The sequence below is a fragment of the Ambystoma mexicanum genome, chromosome 2p (assembly GCF_040938575.1).
Source record: "Ambystoma mexicanum isolate Mex_15411 chromosome 2p, UKY_AmexF1_1, whole genome shotgun sequence".
In the NCBI taxonomy this organism is placed as follows: domain Eukaryota; kingdom Metazoa; phylum Chordata; class Amphibia; order Caudata; family Ambystomatidae; genus Ambystoma; species Ambystoma mexicanum.
The window spans coordinates 1287378179-1287399964 of NC_090923.1; the positions used below are offsets into that span (position 1 = coordinate 1287378179).

The 21786-nt window shown below is 46.2% G+C and overlaps 1 protein-coding gene across 1 annotated transcript in view; it reads left to right on the plus strand.

Moving 5' to 3' along the window:
• The window catches only part of VWA3A (von Willebrand factor A domain containing 3A), a 2090411-nt gene that overhangs the window by 1308320 nt on the left and 760305 nt on the right, over positions 1 to 21786 (plus strand). Inside the window, exon 25 of the mRNA XM_069645605.1 lies at positions 10971 to 11068. Coding sequence (XP_069501706.1) covers positions 10971 to 11068 — 98 coding nt within the window. The remainder of the gene's footprint in view (positions 1 to 10970; positions 11069 to 21786) is intronic.

Here is a 21786-nt window from a genome sequence, read left to right on the forward strand (position 1 = left end):
ACCCACGTGGTGCCGGATAACTCTGTCTACAGTATCTTTCTTGGCCTCCCAAAGTTCAGTTATTCTTTTGGTTTTCAATTATATTTGTGTCGCTTGTCACATACGTTTCACACACTGTTCTCTTTAGATTTCTTCATACAATGCTGCTGCTTGCAACTTTGGTTCAAACACAGGCTGGTTTGGTATCAGTCTCTCCGACTCACTGGCTGTGATGTCTTTACTGGCGCTGCTTTGTTGTAGGAGCCAAGGACAGTACCATGCCGGCAAAAGCTCCTCCCCGCCATGGTTATCGACGCGGGAGAGCCCCGGGTACCTCTGACACACAATGCAGGATTCTTCAGCTTTAATTCCAGGTCTTAGGTTTCCGATTCTCGAAGGCTCATGAACGATGCAGTCCTTCAGTGAAAAGGTCAAGGGTACTTCCCTCCTTGCAATCCTCTTCGGTCTTGCCGTCTTCTGCCTTGTATTAAACGGTCATCTTGGAACTGCTGCTTCCTCATGTGCATTGCCTTGCTCAGAGTGTGCTTTCGTGCTCCGCCTTTTATCCGTGTGGGGAAATGTGATGGAAGCCAGGTGTGTGTAACGATCAGAAATTGCCTGACCATTGTAGTGGGACATGTCGGGTATATGCTTTCCTTTTGCCTGTGAGAAAGTTTGTGTCGGAAAAGGGATCGGGCGGTTGGGGGATGGCTTGAGTCCCTACGAATCCTACCTGGTAGGATGGGGTAAAGGTATTAAAGGGAAGGGGATACTGCGTCTCGCCATCCGGTGTCCCACTTCCACTCCCCGAAGAGCCCTCATCCAGGTGATCCTCCTGCACTGGTCCACCCCCAGGAACTGGATCCAAAAGCGATGGCTGTGTCCTGGCCACCTGGATGACAGATCCCTGGGGATTAGCGGGTGCGACACCTTCAGGTTTCTTACATAAGCAAGATAAAGTCTGCATCTGTGTTAATACTGCTTGAGACACAAGTGTTATTTGGGTTTATGAAATGGTAGATAGTGCCCCCATCTGTACGGAATCAGGATATTTCAAGTCACGGAGGAGTGTTGTGACCCCTGTGACGAATCCAGGGAATTCATCTGTTCTCCTCAAGTCAGAGTCCCTCTGTTTGTTATTAGGGAAGTGAGCCCACAATGCAAAACACTCCTTAGAGGATAGGGCAAACGGGGTCTCACTGGGGTTGACCCTCCCCTTCGAGGGACAAGGGATCCCCAGGTGAAAGGTTTATAACATCTCCCTTAACACAAGAGTCCCAATTGTTTGTTGGATACTTGGGGTCTGAACACAATAATGTACAGAGGCCTTTAACTGTGCTTGACTTAGCTGCTGCCCCACCTTAATGCTAGAAACATGGAACCAGTGGTGTTGCATTTCTCGTTGCAGACAGGAACGTATAAGGGCTTAGACCCATACCTGCGAGGAGAGAGTCGGCCTGAGAAAGGCTGTGCACAGCTGAAGCCTGCACTGTAGTGGTGAGCCAATCCATCCTGGAGGCAGGACCACGTTGAATACGTTGTGAACGGACGATTCCCAGAGCCCTCAGAATGCTGCTGAGTCCAGGAAGTCAGAGAGCCCAGGGCACCGAAGTATCCTGAAGGGAGAGACCAAACTACTGCAGATGCAGCACACCAGGCACTGATGCGTGACGCACAATGTGGTTCTGCAGCTAATGAAGGAGACGCCTATCCCAAGGATGAAGGCAGCTGAAACTCATATATGTGGCCAAGGCAGAGGAGAGGGCAGAAAAGCTCAGAAGCACTCGGCGAGGTGGTGAGGAAAACACTGAACCCACATGGCCACTGAGACCAGGTTTTTTCCATGCAGGATTGAAGGGCACAATTGGCCTCGAGAGGGTGAGGAAAGGTGCGCAACTCACAAGGCCAGTGAGGCTGAACAGCCCATTATAGGCTAGCAATCCAGTAGTGTAAAAAGGCAAGCGAGAAACTGAAACAGGCTAACGAGCCAGAGTGTTCATGCTGTGCTACCAGAGACATGAAAGAAATAGAAACACTCGGGAGGGGTGAACTAAAAAAAAGACACTGCGATGGGGTAATTTCTACCAGAGAATCAAAAGGTCTGAAGGACCTGAGATGCCAATGCTGGCTGAGAAACCAAGCCACTCACAAAGGGTGGAGAATCAGCATAAGCCGAGACTGGCAGTAGAGCTAGAAAGTCCATGCTGGACCTAGAAAATCCTTTGTCCAAAAGAAACTGAAATGCCCTGGAGGGGTGAGCAAGAGACTCAAGGTGCAAAGTTGAATGCCTTACAAATCCAAGTGTTGTATTTAAGGAACACACTTTCTAAGTTTAGCAAGCCTGCAGCGACGGGGTCAGAAGACCTTGTTGGTACAGAAAATAAAGGAACTTGCTTAAACTGTACGAACAGCCGAGGCCTGAAAGACCAATTGGGAGGGAGCCAAGCACCAACCAACAAGCCAAGGAAGGGGCTGTAAAAACACTTCTGTTAGTGGTTTGGTTGGTCAGTAGGATAGAATAGGTTTGGACAGAGAGCAAGGTTTATTTGTTTAAGATGTCCTGACGAGCGTCATTTTGATATTTTCTAAAATAGGGAAACCTCATCTTAGAGGTAGGGATAGCGAGGCATTTCTTTACTTTAATAAAACGGAGACACTTGCATGTCTTTTTGTCCTTGTCCTATGTCTGATTTACCACACTACATAGAAGCACAAGCCCTCAGGCCAAAAATATCCTACGTACAAGTGTAAACAATTATTTGACCAGTCTCTACACAATGGAAACTGAGGCATTTGAAGACCTAGTGCCACACACGTAGTTATATTGATGGCACTTTCATTTCTCTTCTGCCTCCACAGCCAAGACAAAGGGAAATATGCGCTTTTTTGGGGGGAACCACCATCTTTTGAGCAATGGTCCTTCATAAGTGCACTGTACAGTGTTAGACTCAAGTTTTTAAATATACAAAAGGCTGCAATTGGCACAGAGCGAGTGTAGACTTTGTAGGAAGGCACACCACACCCTAGAGTGCAGTTTGTGCCTGTACATTCATCAATGCACACAGCAAAACATTAATTGCCCAAGAGCAGCACAAACCCATCCCTCATGCAGTAAGACCAAAGAAGAGTACCTTATCCCAGCAACACAGATATTAAACAGTGATGGAAGAAGAGGGACTCCCCAGCCACCTGATCCAAAGGCAGGTGAAAGGTAACTCTTCAGTAGCTATGTAGCAATAAGAGGAAAAAATGAGTGTCCAGAAAAGTAGCTTAGTGTGTGAATTGGGGAACATTTGGAGGGCATCTTCATAAAACTCACATAACCCTCTCACGGTTTTCCAATAGAATAGTTTGAGAACTCTCACAGAACTCTTGAGGACTGCACATCGTGCCAATCGATGTACCGGAAGCCGCCTCAAGAACTCGAGGCAAAACCTATCACCTTACTCCACGAGGAAAAAAGTGATAAGAGGACACGTCCGAGGTCGCCAGGCGCAGACTACGGCACTGAGGAATGGTTCCTTGTTCGAAAGGACAAAAAGAAGCAGCACTGCAACAGGTCGGGATCCCCTAGTGGGAGTTCTGCCAGGAAGTTCTGGAGGAGATTTTATCCCACTGACGTTCTCCACAGATGGTCCTCCTCATGTCCAGTGTGGTTCTGCTCCAGAGAATTTCCTAGTCCAGGGAGCTCTAGGGATGCCTTGACGTCGAATCACCTGCATTTCCTGTTTACAATGGACTTTTAAGTGGTCCACTTGAAACAGTACCCCAACTGGAGGAAATCTCCAGAACTTCCTGCATAGCCCCCACTCGCGGGAGGTTGAAGACTGCCTGCTCAGAGAATCTGCAACATGTTGTCCTTGCCAGCCAGATGAGCTGGCATCAGGGACATGCTCGTCTTCATAGCCTGCAACAATAATCACATAGTAGTGCATGGCTACTGTGTAATCCGTCTGGACCAACACAGTCGACCTCACAGTGGTGAGGAAAGTGACCAGAGGTACCCTGATCCCTCTGAACTCTAGCAAATGCATGTGCTCCTGCCACTCCGATGGCGACCATAAGTCACTCACTGTGAGGGTTTGGAGGTGAGCACCTCAGTCCTTCAGGTAGGCATCCGTGGCTAGAGTCAATTGGGGCTATCCTTGTAACAACTCCCCTCTCGGTAGCTTGATTTTCTGAGACCACCAGTCTAGGTATCTGGACACTCCCCGAGAGCTGAAGATCTGATGAATGTCCCTGAAACTGAAACGATTGGCAACTCTGAAGCCACTGAAGTGACCTCATGTGTAGATGTGCCTCTGGCACTACATGGATGCAGGATGCCATGTGACCCAGCAAACTCAGAAAGCTGGTGCAGGTATCTTTTTCGAGTAAATGGAAGACATGAACCATCATGGAGATGTTCACTGCTATGTCAGGAAAGCCTGGCACAGGCAAGTATCCAAGCCCGGTCCGATGAATCGGAGGGACCGGGACGACGACATTTGAGACTTTCTGAAATTCAAGGAGAAGCCCAAACTTTGCAATAGGCTGCACGTTTTGTACAAGTGAGTGGACACTTGCTCTGGGAAGCGAGCCCAGACACACCAGTCGTCCAAATAGGGGAACACATGGATGCTCAACCTTCTGAGGCGAGACGCTGCCAGCAGCTTGGTGAAACCCTGGCCACCGGAAAAAGGCCGAATGGTAGTGGATGTTCCCACTTTGAATCGCAGTAACTTCCTGTGCTTCTTGTGGACGGGCACATGGACGTATACATCCTAGAGATCCAGGGATACCAGCCATTCCTGCAGGTCTGAAGAATCTGGGCTAGAGTGACTGACTTGAACTTTCACAAGTACAAGTTCAGGAGCCTCAGTTCCAAGATGGGATGCAATCCACTGTCCTTTTTCAGCACCAGAAAATCAGTGGAATGCCAACCCCTGCCTCGTCCAAGCGGTGTACCAGCTATATGGCCCCCTTTACCAGAAGCTGGCAGATCTGCTCTAAAAGGAGAGGGTCAGGATGTAAGTACGGGCTGTTCAGTGGGTGGTCTGCAGGGCGATGAGCGAAGGGGGGAGAGAATCCTGTAAGGCTCAGGCTTCGGAAGTGGTTAGCATCCATTTCTTGCCAAAAAGGGATATTGTGCCTCTCACAGGGGAGGAGTGGTGGAACTCTGATTTAAAGAGGCTTCACACCTTGGCAGTGGAGGGTACAGTGGCGGTGGAAAAACTGAGGCACCCCGAAACCTATTGGGGCGACGCTGTAGATGCTTACTTGAGGGAGCTTGTCCCTTTCCTCTCTGGGCGTAGGAGGTGAAAGAGCGATAACACCCTGCAATGCGAGGCGGACAACTTTTTGATGATTGTTCAAAACATGCCATTTTATTAAATCGTAAATGATATTAAATGCCTCACTATCCCTACTCTACTGCGGATGTCCCTGCTAACCAAACTAAGGGGAAACACTTTAACACATGATGTCTGGCCCTCAAACTTAAACATCAAATATACTAAGAAAATATATGGCAATTCAGTTAACATCAACAATAATATTCACAGTTTCTAGATCACCTCTTGATAACCTGGGTGAACTCCCTTCCCCAGGATTCAAGGTAAATTCAGCTCCAATGTGGTAAACAATGTTATGCAAAAGAAAAGTGTTCAAGAAATGATATGTCAGGATTTTCAAGCCGTTGGCTTCCGTTCCCCACATTTTCAGCATGGAACAAAGCGGCACACTCAAGCTTAGCACGCTCTCCTGCTTCTCTAGCACAAGGATGCAGTTCAGCTCCTCAACATAAGGGCATTCTGTGCCAAAGTCTCTTTGCCATTCAGAGTCCCTTATTTCAGAGAGCCTGATGCAACACGACATAAAGTTCCTTTCTTCTTAGGATTTCACATATACAACTTCTCGGGTGATTTTCTATTCACCCCAGGTGTCCATTCTCTGGGATCAGACCCACTTTAACACAAAACCTTCAATTGGTCTGCCTCTGCCAGGCTCAGACAAAATGTATCTACTTTTCCAAACTTGCTTTACTTCATCAAAATCGAAGACTTTCAACTGTGCGCAGGATTTTTCTCGGCCCGTCGCAGGACCACTTCGATTCACAATTACTCATTCTCTTCTTGATATAATCTTTATCTCACTTTCACCACTTCTCAGCTGGATACCTTACAGAGACCTCCGATTGAGCACCCACACAGTGTCGGACCACTCTGTCAAAGGTATTATATTTTGCTTTTAAAGGTCAATCACTCATCAGCAGTTCAACTTTACTTGCGTCTCTTATCACATGTGTTTTAACAATGTTCGTTCCAGCGCTCGCCATACAGCGTTGCTGCTTGGAACCTTGGCTTCAACACAGACCGGTCTTGTATTGGTCTCCCCAACTCACCAGCTGTGTTGATTTCATTGATGCTGCTTTGATCTTGGAGCCAAGGATAGTACCACAGCGGCTGCTGCTTCTCCCCGCCTTTATTATTGACGCGGGAGGGCCCTGGGTATCTCCGACACACAATGCAGGATTCGTCAGCCTGGTTTCCTGGTCTTATGCTTTCTATTCTTGAGTTTTCTGGAAAGTAACAGTTCCTTGTCGAAAAGGTCAACAAAATTTCCCTCCTTGTTATCCCGTTCTGTTTTGCCGTCTTCCTTCTCTCGTTAGCTGCTGTCTCCAAAGTGCTGTTTCCTCGTGTGCTTTGCCTCGCTCATAGTGTGCTCTCTTGCACCGCCTTTTATCCGTGTGGGGAAGCTTAATGGAAGTCATGTATATGTGATGGTCAGTAATTGCCTGACCTCACCTGACCATTCTATTGGGACACATCAGGTATACTGCTTGGGCGTTAGTCTGTTTTCTCCCATAGTAGACTGTCCATGTGAAAGTGTTCGTGTTGTAAAAGGGGGTTGGGTGGAGTTCCTAAATATCCTACCTTGTAGGATGGGGTAAAGGTGTTACCGTGTCTCACAATCCGATGTCCAACTCCCACTCCCCGAAAAAAACCCTTACCCAGGTGAACCTCCCCCACTGGTCCACCCCCAGGAACTGGATCCAAATGTGATGGCCGTGTGCTGGCCACCTGGATGACAGATCCATGGGGACCTATGTGTGAGACACCTTCTGGTTTCTCACAGGACCCACACCCTTCCTCGTTGAAGGTGTCTCCGGTCCAGCCACTCGATTAAGGAGCCCCTGTTGCTCCTTCAGATCCACAGCTTTAGAACAGCTCCTCGCCTCGGTCTCCGACACGAGTCGTGCACGGCAACCTCAGCAATTAGGCTCACATGGGGAAAGGCTGCACGCTGCGCAGCCTCTGCACCTCAGAGTTTGGGGGAACAGGACTCTCACAGAACAAGCAGGTGAAATCTGCTGCATCAAAGTTCTGCTGTCCCTTTGGTTCTCCCACTTCTGCCTGGATTGACAACACCGTGCGTTCTTTTTTAAGCCTCTGCTACTACTGCATGCACTGCAGTTTCAGCTCCTTCCAACTGCCTGCACCTGGGGGGCCTTTTATGCCTTCAGGTTCCTTCAGGTGTAGGCTGTTAGGCTTAGTTGCCTGACTACTACTACAGCATAACTCTTCAGTTCTCTTCCTCGTCCCAGTACTTATGGGACTTGTAGTCCTGAACAACGTTCATTATTTTTAGTATCTTCTTGGTGTTAAGGGTAGATTTATTTCCTTTAGAGTTATTTAAAAATGAACCATTATTATAATGTGTTGTTATAAAGGAAGACACTTTACTTAAGGCAGAATTTCTTGCTTCCTTTCCATTATACCTTTGGGAGCCAGGAGGATTTTTATCCTGAAGTATCTTGAATGTTCTTTCTATTGTCAAGGGCTGTTCAGGTTTTATGGCATTTGTGTCCAGAGCCACAGATCTTATATGTGGTTCAGATGCATTATAATGACAATAAGCCATTACCTGTTCTGGCCATTTTAAAGGTTGCTCCCTTTTAAAGGGCAAATACCGTCTCTCATCCCATGGGATCTCCTCACTACCTTGGGCCTAGTCTCCTCCCAGGGGATCCTCCCGCAGTACACCACCCCCAAGGTCACAATCAGGAATGTATGCCTTTCCCTGGCCACCTAGGAGGAGACTTTAGGCAGGGTTCCAGTGAAGGATCTGTAGGATTCATCACACCTGCCTCGGACGATGGGATACACAGGTTGCTGCTGGACAGCTAGCCCCAGAGACCACATTGTTACCTCGCCTTTGAAGCCTTAAATTTCTGGAGGGATTAATTTGCCTTCACCCCAAACAGGTCACTGATATCAAAGGGTATGTCCAGAATCTTTTCCCAGGCAAAGACTGATGTACGTAGCCAGGAGTATTGCCTCAAGACCGTGCTGGTAGACATTTCTCTGGTCAAACAGTCTGCGGTATCCAGGCCCGATTGGAGGATTTGGTGTGAGGTATCTTTGCCTTCCTTGACCAGCACCTCAAATCCTTCCCTCATATCACCCTCAGGGATGTCTTCCCCTACATCCCAAAGGACTGACCAAAGAGAATTTAACCAGGCCACAGGATGGGTTCATGCATCGCAGGCCCAGGCTATCGGAGCCAAAAACCTTCCTACCGCAGGCATCCATCCTCTTGCTCTTCCTGTCAGGATGCAAGAATAGGAAATAGGTAATCTTCAGGTATGCTGTGGCAGCCTGAACCACCAAGCTTACTGGCGATGCATGGGCGTACAGGAATAGAGGGCCTGAGGGAGGTCTGTCTGTGCTTCCTAGCAGGATCTGGGGTCAACAATCCGAACCGAGGCCGACTTAAACTATATCTCCAGAACTGAATCTTCAACGGCTTAATTAACAGGCAGTAGTTTCTCCTTCTTTGAATCCACATCCAGAATGTCAGTGAGCTCGAATTGCACCTTATTTCCAGAGGGTGCTGACAAGAGGAAGGTATCCACTGCCCTGGCAATAAGGTGCTATAAAGCTGCTTGAGATTTGGCAGAGTTAGGAGCAGGGAGCATGTCCCATTCTGTCGAGGTGTCCAGGCCGTTTGCATCCTGCAAGTCGACTGCAAGATCCACCAAATCCCCTTGCTCACCATAAAACTCCTCCGGGAAGTCTCTAACCTGCCTAGGTTAGAGGGGTTCAATACCAAGGGGTACGTGGTCCTCTTCCTTATCATAAATGTCTGCAAGACATGTATGCACCCGGAGGGAGTGGGGCGTAGTGATCAGTAATTCTGGCACCGGTGGTGGCTTGAAGGGGATAGTTGAGGTTGGAGGACCAATGTCCTTAGAGGGAACAGTGAGAAAACGAGACTGGATCTTACCCACCTGTTGTGTGGTTGGCCCTGAAGGCGCACATCTGCATGATAAGCCTCAGTCTCTGCTGGCTCGTCCCAGCGGATTGGACTCAGATGGCGCTGATGGTGCAGAGGCTGAAGCAGTCGGTGATGGAGCCAGACCTCGCCGCGTCTGGACCTTGACAAAGATGTCTGGCTTCTTATGCCTCAAGCCCTCCCAATTCCCACTGGTGGAGGGTGGCTAGGGAATGGTACCTGTGCAATCTCCTCCGCCACGGATTCCCTAGAGTGGTGACTCTTCCAAGAAGAATGGTGCCTTGAAGAACCACCTGAAGACCAAGACCTCTTCTTATTTTCTTGTCCTTGTGCAGAGCGGACCGTCCATCAGTGTGAGTCTGTTTATTACTCTTCTGCTTGCGGTGGAAGGTGAATAGCTTTTCTTCCCGTTCGTGAAGCATCTTGGGGGTGCATTGCCCAACATGACGTGTAGTGATGCGTGTGTGTCCCTCACCAAAACAGTAAAGACAAATACCATGGGGATGCCATATCTGCTGCATAGAGGGTCGGGCAGAACCAACGTAGAGCCTCACTATGCCCCCTAGCGGAGAAAGGATTCAGAAGAGCAGCTGCGCTGGGAGATAGATACAGTGATCGAAGTGGGCGTGAGCGGTTTGGAACGGGGCTCCTCTACTTTAACAAAAAAAAGATTTTTACTGTTCCTATACTTTCATTTAAAAAAGAAATGGTTCCAGGATGGTTTCATTTTTTAAAATACAAGTGTAGAAAGAAGTTGAAACTTGAACATTCCCTTAAACAGCAGGTGTCTGTTTGGGGTTTTAGATTGCACGTGGCAATGGGGTTTGTGGTGAGCTGGTGCATGCCAGCAGCGACATTCTTTTCATACACTTAGACCACTGGATAGACCTCATAGATGAGGAATCTGTGGGAGGAAAGTATCCATTAGAAGCTTCTTTCGTTTGCATTTCAGACTAGGGGTGAGCCTAGTAGAGTCGATTTACAAATTCTTTTGTTGGCCAAGCGTTCCAACAATATTTGTGTTTTAGTTTAGCGACTAACTGGGAGGCTAAGTATTATTAGGTATAGGTTACAGACTTGGGCTATTTTGTATAGATTAGGGAGCCCCATGAGGACCATGGTCTCAAAAGATTAGTTTAAACTTTATGCTGCAGGCGGTGGACATTGGAAGAATCCCTCACTGTGATACTTCTTTCCTGACACGGTTTAGAGTTAGATGTCCCTTTTCAGTTGTAAATACTCCAAGTCCCGAAAGGCATTTGGTCCAACCTGTACCTTGAACATCACATAAATAAAACCTCTTGTTTGAAACACTATATTATCTTGTCAATTGTGTCACTGCTTGACCCTCTTACTGTGCTAACTCAGTCTGTTTCTTTGTGTTGTGTCCAAGTTTGTATCACAAGTGCAAACCGCATGCAGGTGAGGGGTGTGCAAATGATAACCTTGCCTGGTTTACAGCTATATCCTAATAAACGTTGAGTAGGCCCCAGTTTATGAACTGTCCCTTGATGACAAGTGTTTTGTAATCTCTACGTCACATTTTTACCTACTTTCTATCCAGCCAAAAAAAGCAGAGAAATACCATATTCTCATTATTACCTTATGATCCTAATGTAGGTGTAAATATTAATTTAGTTATAGTTTTATAAAAATGTGGTTTAGAAATTATTTTATGTATTATTGAGTACTTACATTTTAATTTACTGATTAAGGTGTTGTTTACAAGAAGTTTCCAAAGACGAAAACCATAAGAAAGTCCGTTCCACTTGTGGTGTTACCAAAAGAAGAGCAGATATGTTCAACCAAAGAGGTAGTTGACTGCATGCCAAATCCTTTTGTTTTGTCTTCGATGCATAAAGTATCCTTTGTTTGAGAATTGAAAGTAGCTCAGAAAGCTTAGCTGATCTAAGGAAATCAAAAACTTCATCAGCGTTAGTACATGTAGTGGTCTGTTACAATTTACAGTAATTAATGTATGTATTAACCGCAGTTTCCAGGTTGTAAAAGAATATGTGGGGTATAGGAAGGCAAGCGGTTTTTCCCAGTGGGCAGAAAATATGCATTTATGGGGACTGCTTTGGTTCGCAGACAACTTGAAGTACTGGACACAGCCTGTGGCTGAATGAAATGGGTGGGTGCCTCTGGACTGGATAAGGCATGGATGGAAAGCCATCATTGCTCCTTGGCAGTTGGATGAACCGAGGCATGTGAATGTTTAGAAAGAAAATAACTTCGAGCAGTGAATTGAGCAAAATAATTTGTTACAGTTAATCTTCCAAGACAGACCACTTCGTAGAATTAACCCCTTCCCAACCCACCCAGCCCTCCAGGTCCACTCCTTTGACAAACGCTCAACCCTACGACGCGGAAAGGCACTGACTAGTCCTTAAGACATTTTTCCTGCCTTCCCTAGAATAGGAATTTTCTTTTCAATGGGCATGACCTTGTCTATAAGGTATCACATGATGGACCTCTTTTGGGTGAACTATGGCATCATACATGTATTTCCGGTTTTGTATACTCCTTAGGCGAGGGGTGGAGGGCCCCCACACCTCTGACAGATTCCAGCCCAGATGAACAGTCTTTTGTTAAAGCTGACTCAGACCAGCACAATCCATTGCATAAAAATGGTGGCCTTGCCCCATTAAGCAGAGGCATGTCAAATGTTCTCAGTCAGCGGTTTAAGCATACATGCATAGTCTGGGATATAGCAAACAGCAATGCCTGGTGCCAGTAGGGACAGGGGCACCCTAATCATTGTACACAAAAATTTAAGGGAAAATAACACGTCACTAGGGATAGGGGCAAAGTCGCATGGAGCACTTCATAGTCTTCCTCATTCCATGATCGGGAAACCCTTTCATTATTCATTTATTTATCCGTTCAACTAGTAGTATTGTATGTATCAAGCACAAAAGCAATTACCAGTAAAATTATTTTCAAGGCGCTGGGGGCCTGTGAGAGTCCACAGACCCATCTTTTGCGCTTCTAGCACAATAAGCATAACCACATGTACCATTCTCCATTTCTGTTTTTACAGGAGTGGAGGTTTGTAGGACCAGGGTCATTAACTTTCTGTCTTTAATATTCCTCTACAATTGCAATCTGTGCATTAGTAGGTTCATCACTATTGTATTTCAAACTTTAAAAAGATTATTCAGCTTTTGTTGGAGAGTGTCTCTTTGTGAGCTTAATGAGGCACAAAAGAAAAATACATGTCGGGGGTCAAGGGGCATGGGGCAGACCTGGAGGGCACTGTGTTGATGGTCATGGTCTCCTCTTATTGCAACACCACCGACAGCAGGAACGAAGACCTGCCTGTAAGAAGAAAGCAGTTATACACATCGTTGTGATGAGGTAAGGTTGCTCAGAATCTTCATTACTAATAGCACATATGGTATGCTAAGAGGTACACAGAGTGGCCAAACAATGATCTTCCTCAAATGCCTTTTTCTGTTCATTAAACATTACTTCTAATACCTGCAAGCTTCTCTGAATGTCAGTGATCTTTTTTACTTCTGCTATCAAGCTCTCTAACCTTTCAAACCTCCTGGGCACTACCTTGCGCCACTCTTTGAAAAATGATATGTGAACACTTGCAGGTTTCCATTCCACAGCTGGCCAATAAACATTAAACTGTCTAGCTCCTGTCTGTATGGTGAAATGTATGTCTGTTGTTGGGACTGAACCAACTCCACACATCTATCCTGCCATGAAACAATAACCAACTAGTTAACGATACTCTGATTGCTTTGCCATTCACAACAAATCCTGTTGCTCACTAACAATACCTGACCCTTTCCTAGCTTATTAAGATTGTGCAGCTGGGGCCACAATTTCCAAGTTGAGCCAATTCCCAACTACACGTCTGGGTTATCCCTGGGGCAGAGGTGACGTACCTAGCCAGATTGCTAGGTGGTTGCACTTCCCATACTTTACTGGGTGTGACCCAGTCCCGGGTGCATTCTTGAGGTGTACAGGTACATCCACATGTGATGAATCCTGTGGAGTCATTACTGATCCCCAGCCTAATATCTCCTCCCATGGGCCGGGGAAAGGTGGCCACTGATCCTGACCTTGGGGGTGGATCACATGGGAGGAGATGGATATCTGGGAGAAGTAGTGATTCCAAAAGAGACGCTGTATTCTTCCCTATCTGGTGAAGAAGACTCTTTAATCCCAGAATCCATGATGGCATGTAGTTGTTATATAGACCCCTTCAGTGGTAAAGCCTTGAAATGCACTTCTACCAAACAGAAATCTATTTACACTTCATATGTACCGAACACCTCTAAAACACATTTGTTTATGATGGTTACTATGTAAACAAAAACTCCAACAATGTTACTTAAAACAATCCTAAAATGTTTTGGACTCAAGTCCCAGAAAGCCTCAAGTACTGAGACGAAGAGGCGCAAGGAGTCAATATGTAATGAAAGCGATCCCAAGTACCACATGCAGTCTAGTTGTCAGGTTCACAATCAGCTGCGCAGGACATTTAAACTTGAAAATCACCTGCAAGCAGGTAGGAGGAGGGGAGAGGAGGGGAGAGAAGGAGAGCTGAGGAGAGCGCGGAGCGGGAGGCAGAGGCAGATTCACAGAGACAAGCCATGCAGGAAGAAGAAAACGCTTACCGGCAACTGCATGTAGAAGTAGCAGACTGGAGGAGAGGAACTTTGGAGTGGCAATGGTTCCATCGGCAAAGCAGTGAAAAGCTGATACGGAATCTGGAGAGGACTCTACCTGACTGGGGATGCCTGTCCAACAAAAACCCTTCGCTTCTGCTGCACGTTACAACAGTGCATTTACCCAAAAGAGTTGGGGGGCCCCGGGACGTGTCAGTAAGTTAATGAACACTTGGGACATTATTTTGCATACCGACCAAGTAAAATTAAAGGGCAAGAGTGGTACAATTCTCCTTATATGAGTTGTCAATTTAGGGAAACTTGGAACAAACATTGCCAAAAAGATATTAAGAAAGAAGTTGACAGAGCTTGAACAAGAAAACCTCATATGTGGGATACCACTAAGGGGGAAGCTGCAGCAAGTGATACAGTGAGTCAAAAAGATATAACTAGTGAAGAAGTGCAACTGTTATATTTTAAAGGAAAGTGAAAATTTTAGAACTGATCTGGTGAAAGATATGCATCAGGCAGTGAGCCCTTTTTGGAAAGAGATACCTGGCAGGAGAGTACACCAGAGAATCTGTGAGAACCAGAAGGGGCCAATTCCTGGCATGAGAATACTCCAGGATATCTAGAGATTCACTACCAGGAAATCATAATTTTGGACAGTTGTGTGAAAGAGATACATTATCATTTGAAACAATTGTTGAAATTAAATAGTTTTGCCATCCTGAGAAAGTGTTTCTATGGAAAAGACATTTGTTTTGGCATTTAGTGTTCTATGAAAAGACACTTGTATCGTACTGTAACAAAATGTGTAGAGTGCAAACTAAAGCCCAAGGGCATCTAGGTGCTAAAAATCCAAACAAGAGTTCGGGGGATCCAAGCGAGATTAAGTGTGCACCATTGCCTAGTTGAAAAGATGCGTTTTTAGTGCTTTCCGGAATGGAAGGTATTCCTCTGTTACACGCAGTGGGAGTGGAAGCCGGTTCTATAAAGTCGGGGCAAGGACCAAAAAGGAACGGCCGACAGCTCGAGCACGGTGGTACCTAAGCACTTTAAGACGACCCAGAGCAGATGAACAAAGAGCTCTGGTAGGGCAATATCTTTCGATCTTCCTTCTTAGGTAACTCGCCCCTCCCCTATGAAGAGCCCGGTGGGTGACACAGAGAGTCTTACTTGACTCTGGTGGGAACCAGTGAAGTCGTTGCAGTAATCCTGCAGACGGGGTTAGCCTGGGGGCATTCAGGGCAAGCCTGGCAGCCGCATTCTGAAGTATTTGGAGCCGTTGCAGCTGGCGCTTTGGTTGCCCTAGGTAGATTCCATTACAGTAGTCTAGTCAAGCGAGCCCATTATTGCCGAGGTGACTATCTGTGTACCATTAGTAGGTGGCACAATGTTAGAATCTTTTTCAAGACTCTCAGCTTGACGAATCTGGCGCTGAAGACTGCTGTAACCTGGGCAGGAGCCTCACACCTAGGCTTTTTACTGATGTGCTAGGCGCTGGACAGGGAGTCTGTCCAAAACCTAGAACCCCAAGAGCTTGTGTCGTTCTGTGAGCCAACTATCACACGTTCAGTTTATTCCCCATTTAATTTAAGCCAGTTGGCAGCCATCCACTTGCCAATGGCAGAGAGTCAGTTTCTGAGCTTAGCAGGGGGGTTGGTGGATTGAGAGTCGAGCCGAAACACCAGCTGGGTGTCCTCGGCATAGATTTAAAGGAGAACACCAAACTTTACAATAAGTTCTGACAGTGGTCGCAAGTAGAGATGTAACAAAAGAGGGGACAAAGCCGATCCTTGAGGGACCCCGTAGGGTGGAGTGTGAGGGGAGGAATGGTAGGTTTGAAATGAGACCAATTGTGTGTGACCTGTAAGAAAGGCCTTGAACCATGCCAATAGTAAGCCCCTAACCACAGCATGTTCCCTGGCGGGACATCAGAATACCATGATCTATAGTATCAAAAGTTGCAGAGAGATCGAGGAGGATCAGCACCCCGACCTCTGTGCGGTCCTGGAGACTAGCCAAATCATTGAGGAGAGAAACAATAACAGATTCTGTGGCCATCTAGGCATGAAAACCCAACTAAAACGGGTGCAGACAATTGCTGGTCACCAGGAAGCAAGAAAATGCACTAGTAATCGGAGCCTAATCAGAGCCTCCATCAGCTTCATCAAAACCAGGAGTAAAGATATAGGGCGATCGTTTTAAGCCACACTAGGGTTGAGGTTAGATTTTTTCAGAATTGGAGAGACCAGGGCATGCTTCAGCTGAACTGGAATCGCACCTGACGAAAAAGAGTGTGGTAAAGCTGCCGAGAACAGAGTAGTAGCCTATGGAGGAAGTGCTTTCAAGAGATGCAAAGTCAGCGGGCGACGCTGATTTGAGTGATTTAAAGGCTTTTGCTGTAATTGTCATCAATCAGCCCTAGTTGAAAATCAGCCGTGGGATCAGGGGGGCCTAACTTCCATCAAGTGACTAGACAGAAGCGTCGGTTCCAGGTATTTACGTTTTTTTCCTCAATAGCCTGTCAAATCCCATCGATCGTCTCTGAGAAAAAGACACCAATTGCATCATACTGGATTTGTGTGTTAAGTGAGCAATTGGTAGTTACTTTAGAATAGGAAGTGATCTCTTCCGCCACTTTAACTAGCTCCCGAGAGCAGCAAGCTGCTGCTGTGATCCTGTAAGCATTGAAATTAGCTTTTTCTATTTTAATCATCTCATGCTAATGGAGTACTGCTTGTTTGTAGCTATGGCGTGATTCTTGACATTATTTAAGTCGCCATTTTCACTCTAGGGGACGGCAAATCTGCTTTTGGACCCTGAGACTAGGGGTAAACCATGGTGCAGAAGGTTTCAAACACCTGAACCAGGACTCCACTGGGGCTTTGTTTTGCTATCCTGAGAAATTGTTCTATGGAAGAGACATTTGCTTTGCCAATCTGAGAAAAGTATTTTGTGAAATAGACATTTTCATTAACTTAAATAGAACATTGTTGGAACGAAGCACTTGCAACAGTTTCCCTAAATTAGTTCAGGGGAAGGGAACCAACCCCTGAACACAAGGATTTCTTTGTTGGAAATATACCTTTGAACCTTTACATACTTTTGTTGAGTTGGAAACAGAAACATTTGCCTTGCACCTTTTGGTTGTGTTTGTTAGTATGAGGGTCAGATATATTTTGGACACGAGGTCCGATTGCTTTAGTTGTTTCAGTTTCACAGGCAGGGACACTCTTATTAGGATAGGGACAGGTAGGCCTTTATCCAAAACCCTTTTTATTTTAATAAAAAGGGTGAATGTTGAAAATATTACAACTTTGTGTCTGACCCTCATTTTTGACCCCTCACACACTGTACCACCAGATGTTTCTCCAGGTCTTTTGGTATTCCAGAGTCCTTTCCCAGGATTCTTGGCCAGCAATTGTGTTACACATCTTTTTGGATACTTATAAGTTCAGAATGCAGGTAGTCCTGTATTTCTTCACAGGTGATCAGTTGGATTAGGACATCTCTGATGATCGTGCTGATAGTTCTTTTAACATGGAGCTCACCAGTGTTTGTATTTGTGTTGGCGAACTGTGCCCCAGAGATGAGTCCTGTTGCTCATTCTAGTTGGCCTAAAGGGTGATGTACACTCTGCCTCTTATAGACACCCAAGCTGCAAGGGGTGTATTGGCCCCATCCCTAATTCAATCAGCTACTTCCATTTTCTGTCTTCCTGTGCTCAACTCCCCTTTCTGTTGCTGAAAGCGGATGGCAGCCCCTGCAGCGCAGTTGGGAAACTGGGTAGTGACCTGAAACGCCGACAGAGGAAGGGTAAATATTACCTGGCTAATATAGTGTTAAAAATAACATGCCTAAATCCAGATAGGTCTATCTTGCTCACATTGTCACACCACAGAGACAGACTATGCATCTGTGTGTTTCTTATTAACTCAATAACTTCAAATGTATGGCACACAAGATATTAAAGTGCATGTTCTATAGTCTAATTGGCTCGTTACGGGTTTGCCGGTAACCCACTGGTAATTCCGGCAGTTTACCGGCAAATTTGCCTTTACCAGCTCCTGGTATTACAAGGATATTATGAATGCTGCCAACCGCAGTAAGTTCCCATTCCATGGAGTCCCATAGGTCATGCCTGCCGGTGAATCAGAGCCACTACCAGCAAACACGGAGTGTGCCGGTACAGTAAAAATGCCAGAGCTTGTATTACCACAATTTTTTCCAACGTTTTTACCAAAATGGCACACTCGTAATGAGCCCCTAAGTCTTCATGATACTGGCATATAGCATGTGGGCTATTTGAACATACCCTTGTCACTTCAGTACTATTCCTGGGATTCAAAGTGGTTAGTAAATAGCAGTATAGAATTAGAGAGTTGTTATAATCCTTTCCTAACACTACACTCTAATCATCTATGCTACATTTCCCTGGTACGGCCACATGGTGGAATCACCAATACAAGGGCACTACATTAGTGGCGCTGCTACCATTAGAATAGCAATATTGAGTCAAGCTGGAGTTGTGTTATGGTTCAGAGTAAATTTCAGGTGCTGGGGTAGGTTTTACAACAGATGTTTTGTTGTTTAACAATTCATTCGATGTGGTGCTGGGTTTTTTGCTCAGCATCCAGGGACGGAAAGTAGTCCTCATCCGACAACTGGTTTGGGAGAGCTTCACACGAATAGGTGACCATAACCTGGGGGCACATAGTGAGTCTCAGGTGGAACCCTACCCCATTTCCATTTCCCATATCACATGTTCCTCCCTGGCAGTGGCCCACACACCACCTTTTATACTAAGGCCATGCCTGGACATCCAATGTTGTCACTATCTAGGAAAGATTGTTGTTGTCTCTCAGCTTGGTAAAAGCGCAAGAAACATCACAAATCAAAAGGGAGACCAGAACAGTAAAATAGCATAACGCATTTTGATTGTTTAAAATCAGATGGCCCAGACTCCTTACAATGGGTCACATGAACCCAAGACTAGTGTACCTGTAATTTTACAACAGAACCTGGAATGCACCCTTCCAGCATGGAGCCAAAGCCATATCTACAGCAGGAAAAGATCACCTGGTTGCAGAGAGTGGCAGTGCACAACTGCTTCCTTAAGTAGAGCGGCTTTAACCTGTTTGTAAACAAAACTGACATAAGAGATTAAGGATGTCACATATCCCAATAATCAGTCGTCACTCAAGGGCAAATTGTTTTCAATAGCTTTAACGGGTGGAGAGAAAGGCAATAGAATAGGTCAGCCATATAATATTTCGTATAAACTGGGCCTTGTTTTCCTGCTTGGGGTGCTTCGCATGCTAAACAATACAATGGGAAGTGCCTCAGGCGTTTTCAGCCCAGTCTCATGACTTAGTTTGGCCAGCTTCTTCTACATCACCCCTTTACATCTCTCTAACGCACCTGCTGATGGGATGGTGAGGGCAGTGTAAATTGTGGCACCTTTTAAAGTATACTGAAGTGATTTTACCACACTATTTACAAAATGAGAGCCTTGCTCAAAGTTGATGCTAACAGGTACTCCGAATATAGGTACAATATCTGTGACGAGTATTTTTAGTACGTTAAAGCATTTGCTCTCCTGTAGGAGTACACCTCCACCCACCCACAGAATGTCAAGCATAACAAGAAGGTACCGCCGGTTATTATAGCGGGGTAACTGGAGGAAATCAATCAGGAGGCCCACTAACTGGCTTTACGGGGTGGGTGTACTCCCTGGGGGGTTGGTACAGCTTTCTCTATATTGTTTTGCCGGCATATGGTAGAGCGTTTCCAGTGGAGAAGTCGGGGGTAAACCATGATTTGTTCATTAACATAACCATCCCTTCTCTTTCCACATGAGCCTGACCATGGTACATCCTAACAAAGTGGGACAATAGTATTTTGAGTGCCACTAATCAACCGTGGTCATCTTTCCACAGAGAGTCATCATGTAATCGACAACCCTTTCTCATCCAATTGTCTTTCTCACTGGAAGGTGCATTTTCTTACATTCGAGCCAAATTGTACAGATTTTTGAATGGGGAGGGGAAAGGACTGGTCTTATTTGGGAGAATAGATTTATCTTCTGATTCAGCTATAATGGCTAGTTTGACTGTTCAGTCTGTAAAATCATTGTTGCAACTGACTTTATCATCCAGGGGCTGGTGTGAAGCACACTAGATAAGGGCTATTCTGTTGGTTAATGAAGTTGCATCTAAGAGGAATTAGACATACTGGGTTGTTGATGGAGCAGGCTGTTCCCAATGTAATCTGCAGCAGCAGTTGACGCCAGCTATTCAGCTTGCTCAAAAGACAGCATGAGCGGAGTGCAGCAGGCTGTTCCTGATGTTCCACACTGCCCCATGCTGCTCCCCGCCTAAGAGACACAGGTGAGTCTCTCGTCTCCCACTCTTGTTGTCCCTATTTCTTTATGGCTTCAGCAGCATCTTGTGGTGTTTGGTTTTCCTTAGGTTGCTCACTTTCGAGTTCTGGTACTTGCGGTGGTGCCAAATACAGTGGGTGTAGGGTTACTCTGCTGGGACTGTTGAATTGGACTAGCAAGACGACCAGGATGAACTGACAAGATGACTGAGAATCAACCGACTATTGGACCATTGTTGCATGTTGATTATCCTGCCCTTGCTTTTTGCTCCTGTGGCGGCATTAGTCTGGATGAACAGAAGGTTGCAGTAAGGCTCCAGTAGTGAGAACTCTGTTAAGGACTCTTTGTTGATTGCGTGTGGATGCTGCATGCTGGTATGGGCTCCATGGGATTGACTCAGCAGAGACAGCAACAATTTCTTGTCTTAATCTATTTTTACTCCATGCAACTTCATGTTATATATTTGCAATATATTGGTTACTGCCCAGCAGCATTAAGTCCGGCCTGCTGTAGCACCTGGAAGAGAGCAAGGTGTGCCAATAGGCCTCCCTAACAACTTCTTATTCTTGAATATGTACGCACACATACGACAGCAGGGGACCTGAATAACAGACCAATGGAAAGGGAGATCTTCTGGGTAGAGTTTTTGGGCTCTGTGATTCCAAGGGGTATGAATGCAGAATGGGATCTGTCAAGTTTTCTCTAAAATAGCTATGTGTTTACATGCTTGTTTTCAAATTTAAAAAACAGTGAACCTCAATGGAAAAATGCTGTAGACGGGGTTTAGCACTACCAAAGTCTATATTCCTATTTTCTGCAAGATGTGGTGATTTGTTTATTGACAGTTAATTGACATTGGAGATTTAGATCGGGCACAATCATTTTGATAGTTTCCCGACAGTATCTGAAAATTGAAGAATGATGGTGGATGGGGCGTGGTTAGCAGCCATGCAGTGATAATGCCTCTTTGTGGAGCTCCAGCTTGATCCTGCTTAACATTAGCTTGAATTGCCTAATTGTGACCGAATTCTCAGGATAAAGGGAGTCAGACAACACCTGGACCATAGCAGAGGCGGTGCAACAACCTGCCTGTGGTGGTCGGCGTAGTTGGTGGAGAACGAAAAACTTGAGCACCGGGGTTGTGGCACCCAAGATGGTAGCCACCGCCTTTTAGTGTTCTGAGACGGGCCAGGATCTCTGCCAGTGTAAGCCTGGTGAGTCCTGCCCGGACGAGAGGGGTGCCGGCCTTGCCGGCAGACTGACTGCAGGAAGGATTGCAGAGTGTGCAAGCGGCGCTGCCTACTGATTCCAGCAGTGAAGTCCTGTAAGGCGCTGCAGCACAAGCTCAAGTCGGTGAGGGCTTGCCAAGCCTTAGCGGAGGTTCAGAGTGTGCCACTCAGAGACCTGGGCCCCCCGGCAGGGTTTTCCTGGTGGGTCTGCCTGGCCCTGGCTTCCAGCCCCAGGCCTTGCCCAGTGAAAGGTGTGTGATAGCGCAGTCGGCGGGTGCAGCATTGC